Source organism: Phyllobates terribilis, unplaced genomic scaffold (assembly GCF_046119375.1).
Source record: "Phyllobates terribilis strain yellow unplaced genomic scaffold, ASM4611937v1 Scaffold_7__3_contigs__length_470593459, whole genome shotgun sequence".
NCBI lineage: Eukaryota > Metazoa > Chordata > Amphibia > Anura > Dendrobatidae > Phyllobates > Phyllobates terribilis.
The window spans coordinates 67,245,644-67,260,686 of NW_027362767.1; the positions used below are offsets into that span (position 1 = coordinate 67,245,644).

The 15,043-nt window shown below is 44.1% G+C and overlaps 1 protein-coding gene across 5 annotated transcripts in view; it reads left to right on the forward strand.

Annotated features, from left to right (window-relative positions):
• Nucleotides 1-14,768, forward strand: part of KCNH5 (potassium voltage-gated channel subfamily H member 5) — a 469,113-nt gene extending 454,345 nt beyond the window's left edge. For all 5 annotated transcript variants that reach the window (XM_073638703.1, XM_073638702.1, XM_073638704.1 and 2 more), the window contains one exon: nucleotides 10,113-14,768. In XM_073638703.1, the coding sequence (XP_073494804.1) occupies nucleotides 10,113-11,048 (936 nt within the window). In that variant the 3' untranslated portion in view covers nucleotides 11,049-14,768. The remainder of the gene's footprint in view (nucleotides 1-10,112) is intronic.
• Nucleotides 14,769-15,043: the final 275 nt, after the last annotated feature.

Consider the following 15,043-nt stretch of genomic DNA (forward strand, 5'->3'; position numbering starts at 1 on the left):
TGTCATAACATTTATGGCTCCAGGATTTAATTTCACTGGTAGACCAATCCAGTACAGGATTGTGAAATTTTAACCAGGGCAATCCCAATATTACTGGAGAAGGCAAGTTATTCAACACTACCAAATCCAATTTCTCATGGTGAACACCATTAATAGTGAGAGGAAATTCACAGACCTTGAGAGTAATATTCTTCAAAGGGGAACCATCCACAGAAACCACAGCAATGGGGGATGATAAAGGTTCTGGTTTTAAATTGAGTCTTTCCACGAATCCCCCATCAATAACATTCAGAGTAGACCCACAATCGACAAACACCCGAAATTCCATTAATTTTTCCTGAGCAATCGTGGAAGCAGCTAAAAATACACCCTTGGAATTTAAACAGGCAATACGGGCGTGACTGACCATTTTTTTTTCTTTCTTCATACGAAGCTCACAGCCTTTAATCAAATGACCAGATTTTCCGCAATAGAAACACAAGCCTTCAAAAAATCGACGGTCTTTTTCTTGAGAGCGAGGTGCCACCGATCCAATCTCCATCGGTTCACCACTGTTAGTACACACATTCTCATAACCAGAAACTGACATAGCAGAGGATTTGCTCTCATTAACCCTTGCACGCAGTCTTCTATCCACCCGTATAGCTAATTGCATAGCCTGTTGCAAATCTTCAGGTGTAGGATAAGCAATTAGCAGGTCTTTAACCCTTTCACTGAGCCCAGCAAGAAATAGACTTTTCAGAGCAGAATCGTTCCACCCTGTTTGAGTAGACCAACGACGGAAATGAGTACAATATTTTTCCACATTACCTGATCCTTGTTTTAAACGACTCAACTCAGTCTCAGCTGATGCGACACGGTCAGGATCATCATATAATAGTCCCAAAGCAGAAAAAAAACTATCCACTGATCTGAAGCATGTATCACTAGGTTGCAAAGAAAAGGCCCACTCCTGAGGCTCTTTGCGCAAAAGTGACATTATGAACCCTACGCGCTGGGATTCATCCCCAGAGGACTTAGGTCTCAAACGAAAATACAATAAGCAAGCATTTTTGAATGAAAAAAATTCTCGGTGTTCACCAAAAAATAAATCCGGCAAACATACCTTAGGCTCCAAGAAATGTGCTCCAGGACAGTTACTCACGTGCTGACGGAGCTCGGCCACCTCCAGAGAGAGTCCCTGCAGGCGATGAACCAAATCCTGAACCGACACCATGATGGAACAGAAAAATCTTTCCTTAGAGAATTTGCTGGCTGGACTTACTGTTATGTTCTGCTACCAGAGCTAGGGAAAGAGAGGAGATCTGTCCCTACGATAGAACTCAGCTTAATCCCTACGATGTAACAGGGAACCTGATCCTGCGATCAGACCTGCTAAAGTCCTAAGCTAGTCTGTACGGAGACCTATAGATGTGGGGAAGGAATCCCTACAAGTACTAAGGACTGGGAGGAATATGGGACACCTCCTAACAGAAATAGTAGCAGACAGACGAACAAACAAAATATATAGAACATAGAGGTCAGTAGACCAAGCAAACTAACAGAGCAAGACACAGAGCACAGGCTAGCTAGAAAGTAGATATACAATGAAGTCCAGCAAAGCCAGAAGGGCGGAGCAGGATTAAATAGGCCAACAAGGTCATGTGACCAGCAGAGGAAAAAAAACCTAAGAGCAAGGTTCTAACATCACTAACACTGAGAGAAGGGAGAGGCAACACACTAAAATAGCCACTATCTTAATTTATTGAGGAGCTATGGAGGACTACTTCTGATGACTGGAATGCCATATATTTCCATAAGTATCAAGCTTGGATATAGGGGATGTCTATTGGCTCCATTCAGTATTCCTTATGGTGATAGATTATAGATACTGTAGATAGGACAATGTCATCCATCTACCTACACTAATAGAAATTCAATAATAGAAATTCCATTTGAATGTTTGTTCATCATGATAACAACATAAAACATTAAAGTGACTTTTTAGCAATTGATGCAAAGAAAGCTTCCCTTTCCCCAATGGTTAAGACGTTCGAAAAAAGCCACAGTGTCATTTGTGGAGCTCATTAGGGAGATAATGAACCACAAAGTAAAACTTTAATAATGTAATGATACCATGTGCTGCTGGTAATTGAGCAGATAATACTTGAGATGATAACCCTTCATGTACAGTCTTCTACATTACAAAATTTGCTGGCTTTAAAATTTTGTATTTAAAATATTCCATTTGAGAAATTACATTTTAGTGAATGATTTTATAGGGCATTTCCAGCTAACGTCAAGCTACTATATGGAGGTCAATATCAGTTTTTGACAAAGTTGGGGGAGAGGTAGTCAACTAATGGCCAGTATTAGAGATCTCACTTTCTGGTCTCCTACTACAACATTGGAAATGTGCCGTGGTCATCCAGCAATATGCAGCTAACTAACCCCAAAAACTTCCAAAATTAGGACCCTTATTTATCCCAAAAAGAAGAGCAGTGGTGATCAATGGTATCCCTCAGTTATTTCATTTCAATATATTAAGGGGTTTTCCAGGAATATCATAGTGATGGCAAATAGAGAAGAGCCAACGCACCACGGTATCCTGTAGTCCTCTGGAGCTCGGAACAAGGTCACTGCCAGGACGTGAACAACATGGAAAAGGAAGGATAGATCTGGCTCAATGGAGATAAAATCTTGAATTTTTATTGGGTCATCATAAAATCATAGGCAAAACCCAAGAAAAAACAAAACGAGAATAAACCCTATAATAAGTAAATTAGTAAATAGTAATTGTACATATAAATAACATTAAGTACTTAGTAAACACTATTTTAATAAAAAAAAGTATAAAAGCCATCCCACCGCGACAAGGTGACCCCAATCAGGGTGGTCCTATCTTGTCTCTAATATTAAAACCTCACCTTACGTCAGCTGATTTCAGTGTGAACAAGGGCAGAGCAGGACAGGAACCTGATTTTTCAGACACCCGTCTGGGAAGTTATATAGAGAAATATCTAGCTCAAAAAGGGAGGGATATACCCCTGTTTGTACAGAGCACAAGAAAGTGCAGCAAAACCAAAGAAATGAGCAGGAGCATAAGTTGTCATACTTGCAATGTGTAAGAGCACATTCACACTGTGGGTATTTCACAGACAACACCCAAGGAAAAAAACTAAAATGAGCATACACCCTATAGTAAGTAAATAAGTAAATAGTAATAGTACATGTAGATAACATAGGGTACTTAGTTAACATTATTTTGATCTAAAAAGCGTAAAAGAAAACATCCCATCACAACAAGATGTCACCAATCGAAACGGTCCTATCCTACCTTTCATCATAAAATCATAGTGTACATCCATGGAGTGCATAAAGCACCTATACTCAGTGTAAAGGTGATATATGCACCAGAAACGCATTGGTATTTGTTTTATAGACACTCCTTTGATGTAAAGTATGATTTTATGATGATTTACCTCTGTTGATCTGGATCTGTCCTTCCTTTTCCATATCAAAGTGATACCCTATCCTTAGGGCAACTGATAAATATCAGATCAGTGGCCACCCCTACGATCAGCTCATGGAGTCGAGCAGTACAGCTCCATTCACCGTGTAGTGGCCATTACTGGGTATTACAGCTCAGTTGCTATTCACTTGTACTTCAGCAATTTTTAGCACCCGTTGGATGCAAGAATTGATCAGTGGGTATACAGTGTGTCAGTCCCCCACCGAACTGATATTGAGGACCTATCCTATGGATAGGTCATCACTGTAATATGCCTGGAAAACTCATTTAATCCAGCACTATGGGGCTATGGCTGTGCCGACTACGGTTTCTCAGCCCATTCCTAAGTTCAAGTAGCTAAGGTGTAGTACCAAAAGCAGCCACATGGATGAATGTAAAACTGATTTAATACTGCAGAGCCCCCATATTATGGCCAGACCCCCAATTATCATATTATAATTTAATATAAAATCTTAGAAAACTCCTTTAATCATAAACTGAATGAAAACCTACCAATTAGTGATGAGCGGGCGTGCTCGTTTAACCCTTTCGCCGAGTGCGCTCGGGTGCTTTCCGAGTATCTTCGGCGTGCTTGTATATTAAACTTGAGTCCCTGTGCCTACTTGATTTATGGCTGTTAGTCAGCCTCAACATATGCAGAGATTGCCTGTTTGTTAGGGAATCCTCACATGTGATGAGACTGACTAACAGTCATAAATCATGCAGACGCAGGGACTCGAACTTAATATACGAGCACGCCGAAGATACTCGGAAAGCACCCGTGTGTGCTCGGCAAAAGGGTTAAACGAGCACGCTCCTGTCACGGGTGTGTCGCCACGAAGATCGTCACGATTACACAGCCTGACTTCTCGCAGCTGACTTTTTGGTGCTTTGTGTTTTTCGGCAGTGAGGGAGTTAATTCTCTCTCTCTCTGTGCTAGACGAGGTCCAGCCTCGCCCAGCTGCAATCAATGCTGCTGTAGTGAGACTCCTTCAAATGCCTGCTGGTCTGTTAGGGAAGTGTCGGTGAAAGCATTTCATGCAGACTAACAGAGCGGATCGTGGTATTTGGAGTTTCAGAGATAAGTGTATTCGGAGAGTTTTTTCCCTTCCTCGCTTTATCATTTATCTCCTTTCCCGTTGGTGTTCCCTCTGTTGTAGTTGTGTAGTTTTTGTATGCAAGGTGGTTTTGGTTTTTCCCTTGTACTGTCTCGTTCGTCTAAGTACTGTGTGTGGGCATATTATTACTTGTCCCCTTTTGTTGTGATCGGGGTCCTTCTCAGGACTAGATTACTTAGGTGCAGGGATCCTCAGGAGGTAGGGGTTACGCTGGCGGCCTGGACCTCTGTACCTTTAACAGTACCTCCAGGTTGAGGGATTAGCCAGGGCTCCAGCTTAGGGTCAGCTTAGGCCCCCTACCTCCAGTATACAGAGACAGCGTGACATTTTCACCGACCACTTAGTTTTTCTCCAGCTACCATGGATCCAGTAGCCGGTCTAGCTCGGCAGTTGCAGAGTTTGTCCATGGAGCTGGCGGACGTTAGGTCCAAGGTTTTGTATCCTCAGGAGCAAGCCGGACCAGAACCTAAAGTAGCTCTCCCTGACAGGTTCACTGGGGGGCGGGACAAGTTTTTTGTTTTCCGGGAGGCATGCAAGTTGTACTTTCGGCTGCGGCCTCGGTCATCGGGGAGTGAAGAACAAAGGGTGGGAATTGTCATCTCGCTCCTACAAGGGGACCCACAATCTTGGGCGTTCTCTCTTCCCCCGGGCTCCCCGGCTCTCCAGTCAGTGGATAGGTTTTTCGCTGCTCTGGGACTCGTATATGATGACCCAGATCGGATCTCCCTTGCTGAGTCTAAGTTACGTAGGATCCAGCAGGGAGATCGTCCGGCGGAGGAATTCTGTTCGGAGTTCCGTAGGTGGGCCACGGACACCCAGTGGAATGACCCGGCTCTTAGGAGCCAGTTTTGTCAAGGTTTATCCGACAAATTACAGGATGTGTTGGCACAGTATGACTCTCCCGCGTCACTGGAAGCCGCTATGGCCCTTGCTATTCGCGTTGACAGACGGCTTCGGGAGAGGTGCGGGATAACTCTACCCCCTGTGATGACTCCACCTCCTACAAGGTCCCCTCATATGGTGGTTCCCCTGGTCAGTCCAGAGGAGCCTATGCAATTAGGAGGGACATCATTTCGGGGGAGGGGACCGGTGGTGCGCCATAAGACAGGAAGGTGTTTCTTCTGCGGGAGAAAGGGACATTTTATTGGGGGGTGTCCATCCAGTCCCTTGCAGGGTGAAGAGTCGTCGGAAAACTGTTGATCCCAGGTTGTGTGGTGGACGGCAATCTGGGAGTAGGTATTTCGTCCCTAGGTTCGTCTCAGTTTCTCGTACCGGCGGAGGTGGTGGTGGGTACGAGAACTGAGAGGATATCTGTTCTTCTGGATAGTGGGGCCGGGGCTAATCTGGTTGATGCTCGGTTTGCCCGGGTTCAGGGTATGCGATTGAGTGAGTTGGCTAAACCCATCCCCATATTCTCGATCGATGCCAGGCCTCTCGGTCAGGGAAGTTTTTTGCAAGCTGTGCATGACGTAAAACTTCAAGTGGGGGTGATACATAAAGAACTGTTGTCTTGCTACGTGTTGGAGGGTCTTCCCACTCCTATAGTGTTGGGCCTTCCTTGGTTAACTAAGCATAACCCGGTTATTAATTGGCAAACCAGAGAGATAAGCCAATGGAGTAAATTCTGTAATAAAAACTGCATGAACACGGTCATCGGTGCGGTTACTCCTTGGGTCTTACCTCCATTTCTGGCGGACTTTGAGGATGTATTCTCGGAGAAAGGGTGTCAGGAACTACCTCCTCATCGCGAGTATGACTGTTCTGTAAAACTGCTCCCTGAGGCCAAGTTACCTAAAGCTAGGTTGTATAACCTTTCTGGTCCTGAGAGGCAGGCCATGAAGGATTATATTTCAGAAAGTCTGGCTAAGGGGCATATTAGACCTTCATCTTCACCGGTGGCTGCAGGGTTCTTCTTTGTTAAGAAGAAAGATGGAGGCCTACGCCCTTGCCTGGATTTCCGTGAACTTAATCGGATTACGGTCCGAGATCCGTATCCGCTCCCACTTATTCCCGATCTCTTTAATCAGATCGTGGGCGCCAAATGCTTCTCTAAGTTGGATCTCAGGGGGGGCGTACAATCTGATTAGGATGAAGGAGGGGGATGAGTGGAAGACGGCGTTTAACACTCCGGAGGGGCATTATGAGAACCTTGTCATGCCATTCGGTCTGACTAATGCCCCGGCGGTGTTCCAACACTTTGTTAATGACATTTTTCGCCGCCTGGTGGGACAGTTTGTTGTCATATATCTGGATGATATCTTAATTTACTCGCCGGATCTGGTGTCTCATCAGGAGCACGTTAGGCAGGTGTTACAGATCTTGCGGGATAATAAACTGTATGCCAAATGGGAAAAGTGTGTGTTCGCCGTACAGGAACTCCAGTTTTTAGGCTTCCTGGTTTCAGCGTCCGGTTTTCGTATGGACCCTGGGAAAGTGCGGGCAGTTCTTGAGTGGGATCGGCCAGAGAATCTTAAGGCACTACAACGTTTCCTGGGGTTTGCTAATTATTACCGGAAGTTCATTCGTAATTTCTCGTCCATGGTTAAGCCTCTCACAGACATGACTAAAAAGGGGACGGATTTTTCTAGGTGGTCTGACAAGGCTTGTCAAGCATTCTCCTCCTTGAAAAAATGTTTTGCCTCGGCACCCATACTCATTCAACCGGATGCGTCACAGCCATTCATTGTAGAGGTAGACGCTTCCGAGGTAGGGGTGGGAGCAGTATTGTCACAAGATTCGTCCCCTGGTAAGTGGCATCCGTGCGCCTTTTTCTCTAAAAAATTGTCGTCCGCTGAGAGGAATTACGATGTCGGCAATAGGGAACTCTTGGCCATTAAGTTAGCTTTTGAGGAGTGGCGCCATTTTTTGGAGGGGGCAGTCCATCCGGTCACCGTCATCACCGATCACAAGAACCTGCTATATCTGGAGTCCGCGAAACGTCTGAATCCCAGACAAGCTAGGTGGTCATTGTTTTTTACCAGGTTTAATTTTGTCGTTACATATCGTCCTGGGTCAAAAAATGTAAAGGCGGATGCCTTATCTCGTAGTTTCCCTGGGGCCGGGAATACAGACGACCCGATTCCTATCCTTCAGGAGGGGGTGGTGGTTTCGGCAGTATGCTCTGAGCTGGAGGAGGAGGTATTGGAGGCTCAGGGGGACGCCCCTGTTGGACCTCCGGGGAGACTGTTTGTTCCAGATCAGTTGCGACAAAAGGTGATCGAGGCACACCATAACTCAGTTTTTGCAGGACACCCGGGGAGTAGAGCAACTGTGGATCTCCTCTCGCGTCGGTTTTGGTGGCCTAACTTACATAAGGAGGTGGTAACTTTTGTCGCGTCCTGTGGGGTTTGTGCGCGCTCTAAGACCTCACATACCCGTCCGTCTGGGGCCCTCTTACCTTTGAAGATCCCGGAGCGTCCTTGGACTCATCTGTCTATGGACTTTATTACGGACCTCCCTCCGTCTTTGGGTAAAACGGTCATACTCGTTGTAGTGGACAGGTTCAGCAAGATGGCACATTTTATCGCTCTTCCGGCTCTCCCTAATGCCAAAACTCTTGCGCAGGTGTTCATTGGGGAGATTGTGAGGCTTCACGGGGTACCCTCCGAGGTGGTGTCTGATCGGGGGTCTCAGTTTGTGTCCAAGTTCTGGAAGGCGTTTTGTGCACGGCAGGGTATGCATTTGTCGTTCTCATCGGCTTTTCATCCTCAGACCAATGGTCAGACGGAACGTATGAACCAGAGCTTGGAGACATATCTCCGGTGTTTTGTGTCAGAGAACCAGGAGGACTGGGCTTCTTTCTTACCTCTGGCAGAGTTTGCTCTTAATAATAGGCGGAGCGAGTCCACTGGTAAGTCCCCGTTTTTTGGGGCATATGGTTTTCACCCCCAGTTTTGTACTTTCAGTAGGGGGGGCTCTTCGGGGGTTCCTGAGGAGGAACGTTTTTCCTCATCACTCGCTTCAGTATGGAGAGGGGTGCTGAAGAATCTGAATACTATGGGGAACCGATACAAACGTATGGCTGATAGGAGGAGAGTGTCTGGTCCGGACCTAAGTGTGAACGATCGGGTATGGTTGTCTACCAGGAATATAAAACTTAAGGTTCCCTCCTGGAAACTGGGTCCCAGGTTCATCGGGCCGTACAGAATCAGTTCTATTATTAATCCGGTGGCATTCCGTCTTGACCTCCCCCCTACGTTTAAAATTCACAACGTGTTCCACAGATCGTTGCTTAAGAGGTATGTGGCGCCGGTGGTACCGTCACCTTTACCTCCCCCTCCAGTGGTGGTCAAGGGTAACTTGGAGTTCCAGGTATCGAGGGTCATCGATTCACGCTTTAATCGCCGGTCCCTTCAGTACCTGGTTCATTGGAAAGGGTATGGTCCTGAGGAGAGGATGTGGGTTCCTGCGTCGGATATTAACGCAGACCGATTAGTTCGGGCCTTCCACACGACTCACCCGGATAAACCTGGCCCTGAGGGTCCGGAGGCCCCTCGTAGAAGGGGGGGTACTGTCACGGGTGTGTCGCCACGAAGATCGTCACGATTACACAGCCTGACTTCTCGCAGCTGACTTTTTGGTGCTTTGTGTTTTTCGGCAGTGAGGGAGTTAATTCTCTCTCTCTCTGTGCTAGACGAGTTCCAGCCTCGCCCAGCTGCAATCAATGCTGCTGTAGTGAGACTCCTTCAAATGCCTGCTGGTCTGTTAGGGAAGTGTCGGTGAAAGCATTTCATGCAGACTAACAGAGCGGATCGTGTATTTGGAGTTTCAGAGATAAGTGTATTCGGAGAGTTTTTTCCCTTCCTCGCTTTATCATTTATCTCCTTTCCCGTTGGTGTTCCCTCTGTTGTAGTTGTGTAGTTTTTGTATGCAAGGTGGTTTTGGTTTTTCCCTTGTACTGTCTCGTTCGTCTAAGTACTGTGTGTGGGCATATTATTACTTGTCCCCTTTTGTTGTGATCGGGGTCCTTCTCAGGACTAGATTACTTAGGTGCAGGGATCCTCAGGAGGTAGGGGTTACGCTGGCGGCCTGGACCTCTGTACCTTTAACAGTACCTCCAGGTTGAGGGATTAGCCAGGGCCCCAGCTTAGGGTCAGCTTAGGCCCCCTACCTCCAGTATACAGAGACAGCGTGACAGCTCCCTCATCACTACTACCAATGAGCAGTAGTGGCAATCTCATAATAATGGAAGTAGGTATGGAGTAGGTGCTTAAGTATTTTTTATTTACTGGCCCTTTAAGGTTCATTCTCCTTTTGTCTTGAGATACGGACCACGCTTCTCAGACCTTGGAGGAGAGAGAACTATAATAATAGAGAAATGCATTTCCATCCAAATACTTATTACAGTATTTCAGTCTCCTGCCTCGGAGCAATGCATTTATTTATATATACAAAAGAAATTGCTGTGTATAAGGTTTCCTAACCAAGCATGTCTTATTTTTCCCAGAGAAGCCGAACTTTCTTTTAAAGCATTATTTTTCATGTTTTTTTTTTTGTTCTTTTAGATTGTATTCCGCAAAATCAGTGATGTAAAGAAAGAAGAGGAAGAGCGACAACGGCAGAAGAATGAGGTGACCCTTACCATCCCCGTAGACCACCCCGTACGGAAGCTCTTTCAGAAATTCAAACAGCAGAAAGAGCTACGAAACCAAGGCTCGACTCACAGTGACCTGGAAAGGCACCAAATCCAAGTGGAGAACCGTGCGGTGCACAATGGAGCCGTCATTACTGGCACCAGCGTCGTGACCGTGTCCCAAATAACACCCATTCAGACAACTCTTTCCTATGTCAGAACCAATGAATCATTGAAACAGAACAACAGGGATGTCATAGAACTCAAGCCAAATGGCAACAGTGACCCAAAATGTCTTAAAGTCACCAGTCCCACGCGTATGAAGAACGCAAACGCAAAGGGTTGGCTGAGATTAAAGAACAACATGCAAGCTCAAGAGGAGAAGAAAGAAGACTGGAATAATGTAACAAAAGCAGAGTCCATGGGTTTACTTTCAGATGACCCCAAGTGCATTGACCCGGAAAGTGGGGTATCTAAAAATCCTTTGCGGAAAACAGACTCTTGTGACAGTGGGATTACAAAAAGTGACCTTCGTTTGGACAAAGCAGGAGAAACTCGTAGTCCACTTGAACATAGTCCTATCCAAGCTGATGCAAAGCACCCTTTTTACCCTATCCCTGAACAGGCCTTACAGACCACGCTGCAAGAGGTTAAACATGAGCTCAAGGACGACATTCAGTCACTAAGCTGTCGCATGACCACCCTGGAACAGCAGGTGGCGGAAATCCTAAAACTATTGTCAGAAAAGAAAGCACCCCCTACGCCCCCGATAACACCTTCCAGCCCAATCCAAATACAATGTCAGGATATTTTTAGTGTTTCGAGGCCGGTGACCCCGGATTCTGAAAAGGATGAGATTCAAGTATAACATAAACCGTACATTTGTGTGAATTGGGCATATGGGTGCATATATGCAATTAGGAATATATATGGATATATGCAGTCATACCTATATATTCTCACTGCTGTCAGCACACTGTTCCCTCCAAGTGGAGTGATCTGGAAATGTCAGTGGTCATTTAAACAGGACTTGTCACCAGGTCAAAAGTGACCAGTTTTTGCTGATATTTTACTCACGCTGCTCCCCTGAGTATTCAGTTTTTTGTTTTATTAAAATCCGCCATACGGTTCTAGAGATATGGGCTTTTTTTTTTTACAAAGGGGGCGTGACACGCAGGATCCTCTGGGGCGTGTCTTTAGGCTCCTCTGCATTGTTATCTCTGTTTGCCACGCCCCCTTATGAAGACAAAAAATAGCACTAAAAAGGCCCATATCTCTGGAACTATTTGGCGGATTTCATAAAAACAAAAACTGAAATACTCAGAAGAGCGGCGGGAATCAAATAAAAGAAAAAACTGGCCTGCTGACTGGTGCTCTTTAAGAACCTTTTTGGTTGCACTACACAGTACATCCAGGGTGGAGCTTTTGATTTGACTCTGATTTAACTTCTTTATTTCCAGAGTGTTAAGCTTCGAGGTAACTTTGCTTGTGTGTAACTTGAATATCCTATAATTTTATGACTTTTTTTTTTGACGTGTAAATATTGCATGTCCAGCTGGTTTCTGGCCTGCCAAAGAAATGATCCTTAATATAGATATTGCTTGTAAAATATGCAGTTGACTGCATGCGTTCTTTACGGTCATTTATAATAATCTTAAATATTTGTATTATAAAGGCAATGCTATATATATATATATATATATATATATATATATGTATATATATATATATATATATATATATTACACAAAGTAGAAATATCAGGGTCCAACCTGCCAATATTGCTAGAAGGTGCAGACCTCAGGCTTGTAATATGGGGCATCCTTCGTCAAAGCTTTCCAATGGATAACAAGAGTAACATAACAGACATGTATACCCCCGGTGGTATATATGGGTAATTCAGGTTTAATAAGAGTAATAAAAAGGTATAATGTGTATTTTTTGACACTTTCCCTTGAAGACATTTCAATAATTTATATTTATGTCATAGAAACTGTTCATATTCACATATGAGAGGTGTTGCTTTAGCATAAAACTATGCATAGACAGAAATTGCTCTCTTCACCACCAACAGGCTAAATGAGGTATTACAACATAATGTAACAAATCGTTAAATAAGTATCTTTTTACACCTAGCTCACTAAATGATCCTTTAATTTCTATACAACCAACACAATATATTGTTATCTCCGTATATTATGTAGGTAACATGGCTACTTTTGCTTTCCGTGTCCAATATCTAAATTATATTTATATATAGCAATTAAGAATAGGAACATTATCATAATGAAGTAATAATTAAAAACTATGCATTTTTGCTAATGGGATGAATAGTAGAAATAATTTTCGGTTGCTATTTTTAGGTCATAAGCTGAGATAAAATGTATATTTTAATAGACCTTTCCTTAGTGTTTTCAGCTGTCATTATGAGATTCAAATGGAAATTAAATCTTAGAATATTTTCGCAGAGCTTGGACAACTTTTCCTTGACTGGTCATGAAAAAAAAAATTGCTTGTCCTGACCCCAAGATTGTTTAGAATCATTATTAAATTCTCTAAATGTCCTTTATTTAGTAGAATGTAAAGAAATGACCTTACTCTCCAGCCATAGTGCCTGTGCTCATCGATTCTGAACCAAACTGTAACCTTAAACATGGAGTTCTGGTCTAAATAAATTCAGAAGCCGAAAGTTGGCCATGAACAGAGGGAGCAGTTGACCATCTAATGTTTATGAGGGTCTCCTGATGTTTTGTCATCGGAGAGAAGAATTAGCCAGTTGGATTTCAACATGAAAGATACTGTTTTGTCCCCAGGAGAAAGGGTGCCGCCAGAGGCGTTGGCCCTCAGCTAACTTCCCGCTACCCATCTCGAACTCATCCACATGCAGTTGAGCCATATGATCTAGGAAAGACTGCTATCAGCCAACAGGTATTAAAGTGTATGGCCAACTTTAGGCTCGGCAACCTTTTCACAAAGCCCACAGTGCCCCAATGTAGAGGTGCCTATACTCATCAGAGTAAAAACTACAGAACCCACCAATCTCAACAGGTCCAGCAGACTTATGTGTATGAGGGTCTCCAGACTTTCCCCTGAGAGATAATATTGGGGAAACGAAGGATCGGGAAGGGTTGAATTTCAACTTCAAATTATTTTGTCTCTTGGGAAGTAAGTCACCACCAGAGTCTTCTGGTAGCTGCTCCCTGCTGAGATGTCATGCAGGCTTGGACGAGGTATACGAGCAATTTTAGGGGGGAGGTTGGGCGTAACAGTTCCCGAAGGCTAGTGAAGGTTCATGGGCACCTTTAGGTATTAGTAGTAGAAGGTTAGAAGGATTAACGTATTTTTACAGACTCATCAACATGACAGCCCACATCATCCACAGGCAAACTGCTTCTCTTAGGATTTCATCTATTTCAATGGCGAGCACAGCCTTGGGGGGGGGGGGACAGATGAGACATGATGTCCTGTCTTCCAATTTGTCAGCAGTTAGACAAGTAATGCATTGTCCAATTTCACAAGGTTGGTCCAGTAGACCTGCGAATGCCTTGTGAAGCTGGCTTCAGGCTGGCACACCGGGATCAGGTCCATCCCAAACATGGTAATACGGGCAATCAAAAGGCAAAACTACAGTGTACTGACAAATTAATCTCTTATCAGGAACAGACAGAAAACCTATATAAATATCTTATATATTTTTTTATTTAGGACTTTAAGCAACTAATTTTATATCATATTATTTTATAGTAATAATATACAGAAAACCCATTGCCAGGGACTGGGTATATTTTTTATCATGGTATTAACTTTCTAGAAATATGTGATATACGGTATGTCAATGAGAGTGCGAGAGAGGGAGAAAGAGAGAGGGTAAAAGAAAGATAGGGAGAGAGACAGAGGCAGTAGAGAGAGTAACAGGGTGAAGAGGGTGTGCGGGAGGGAAAGAAAAGAGGGGGCATAAGAAGAGGGAAAAGGGGAAAAATAGGGAAAGGGAGAGAAAGAAAGAGAAAGGGAGATGGAGGCGGAGATGGAGGCAGAGATGGAGGCAGAGATGGAGACAGAGATGGAGACAGAGATGGAGGCAGAGATGGAGGCAGAGATGGAGGCAGACATGGAGGCAGAGATAGAGGCAGAGATAGAGGCAGAGATGGAGGCAGAGATGGAGGCAGAGGTGGAGGCAGAGGTGGAGACAGATGTTTCTTTTGCTCCTGCACCTCTCCATTCCTCTCCCCTATATATAAATCTTGTTTTATTAGCCAAGTGGGCATCATCATCAACTGTTCAGTGGGCGTCTTCATAAGGACCACACAGCTGGCTTAAGAGATTTATATAAAGGCAAGTATTGGCCAGATCTCAGGAACGGAGAGGTGAAGAAACAAAAGAAAATCAACGTGAGATTTAGGAGAACAGCGGCATTCACACCAGGCTAAAAAAAATTACAGATTTATTGCAAGTAACACGTCCTGTTTAAAGAAGCACTTCTCCATCTCCATCTCCTCCTCCCATCCAAGTTTGTATCCTGTTAATACAACCCCTGGCAAAAATTATGGAATCACTGGGCTCGGAGGATGTTCATTCAGTTGTTTAATGTTGTTGAAAAAAAGAAGATCACAGACATGGCAGAAAACTAAAGTCATTTCAAATGGCAACTTTATGGCTTTAAGAAACACTAAAAGAAATCAAGATAAAAAATGTGGTACTCAGTAAGGGTAATTTTTTCAGACCAAGCAGAGGGAAAAAATTATGGAATCACTCAATTCTGAGGAAAAAATGATGTAATAACCCTGTAAATTTTGATTTCCAAAACTAACACCTGCATCAAATTAGATCTGCTCGTTGGTCTGCTTCTAAAAAGGAATGATCACA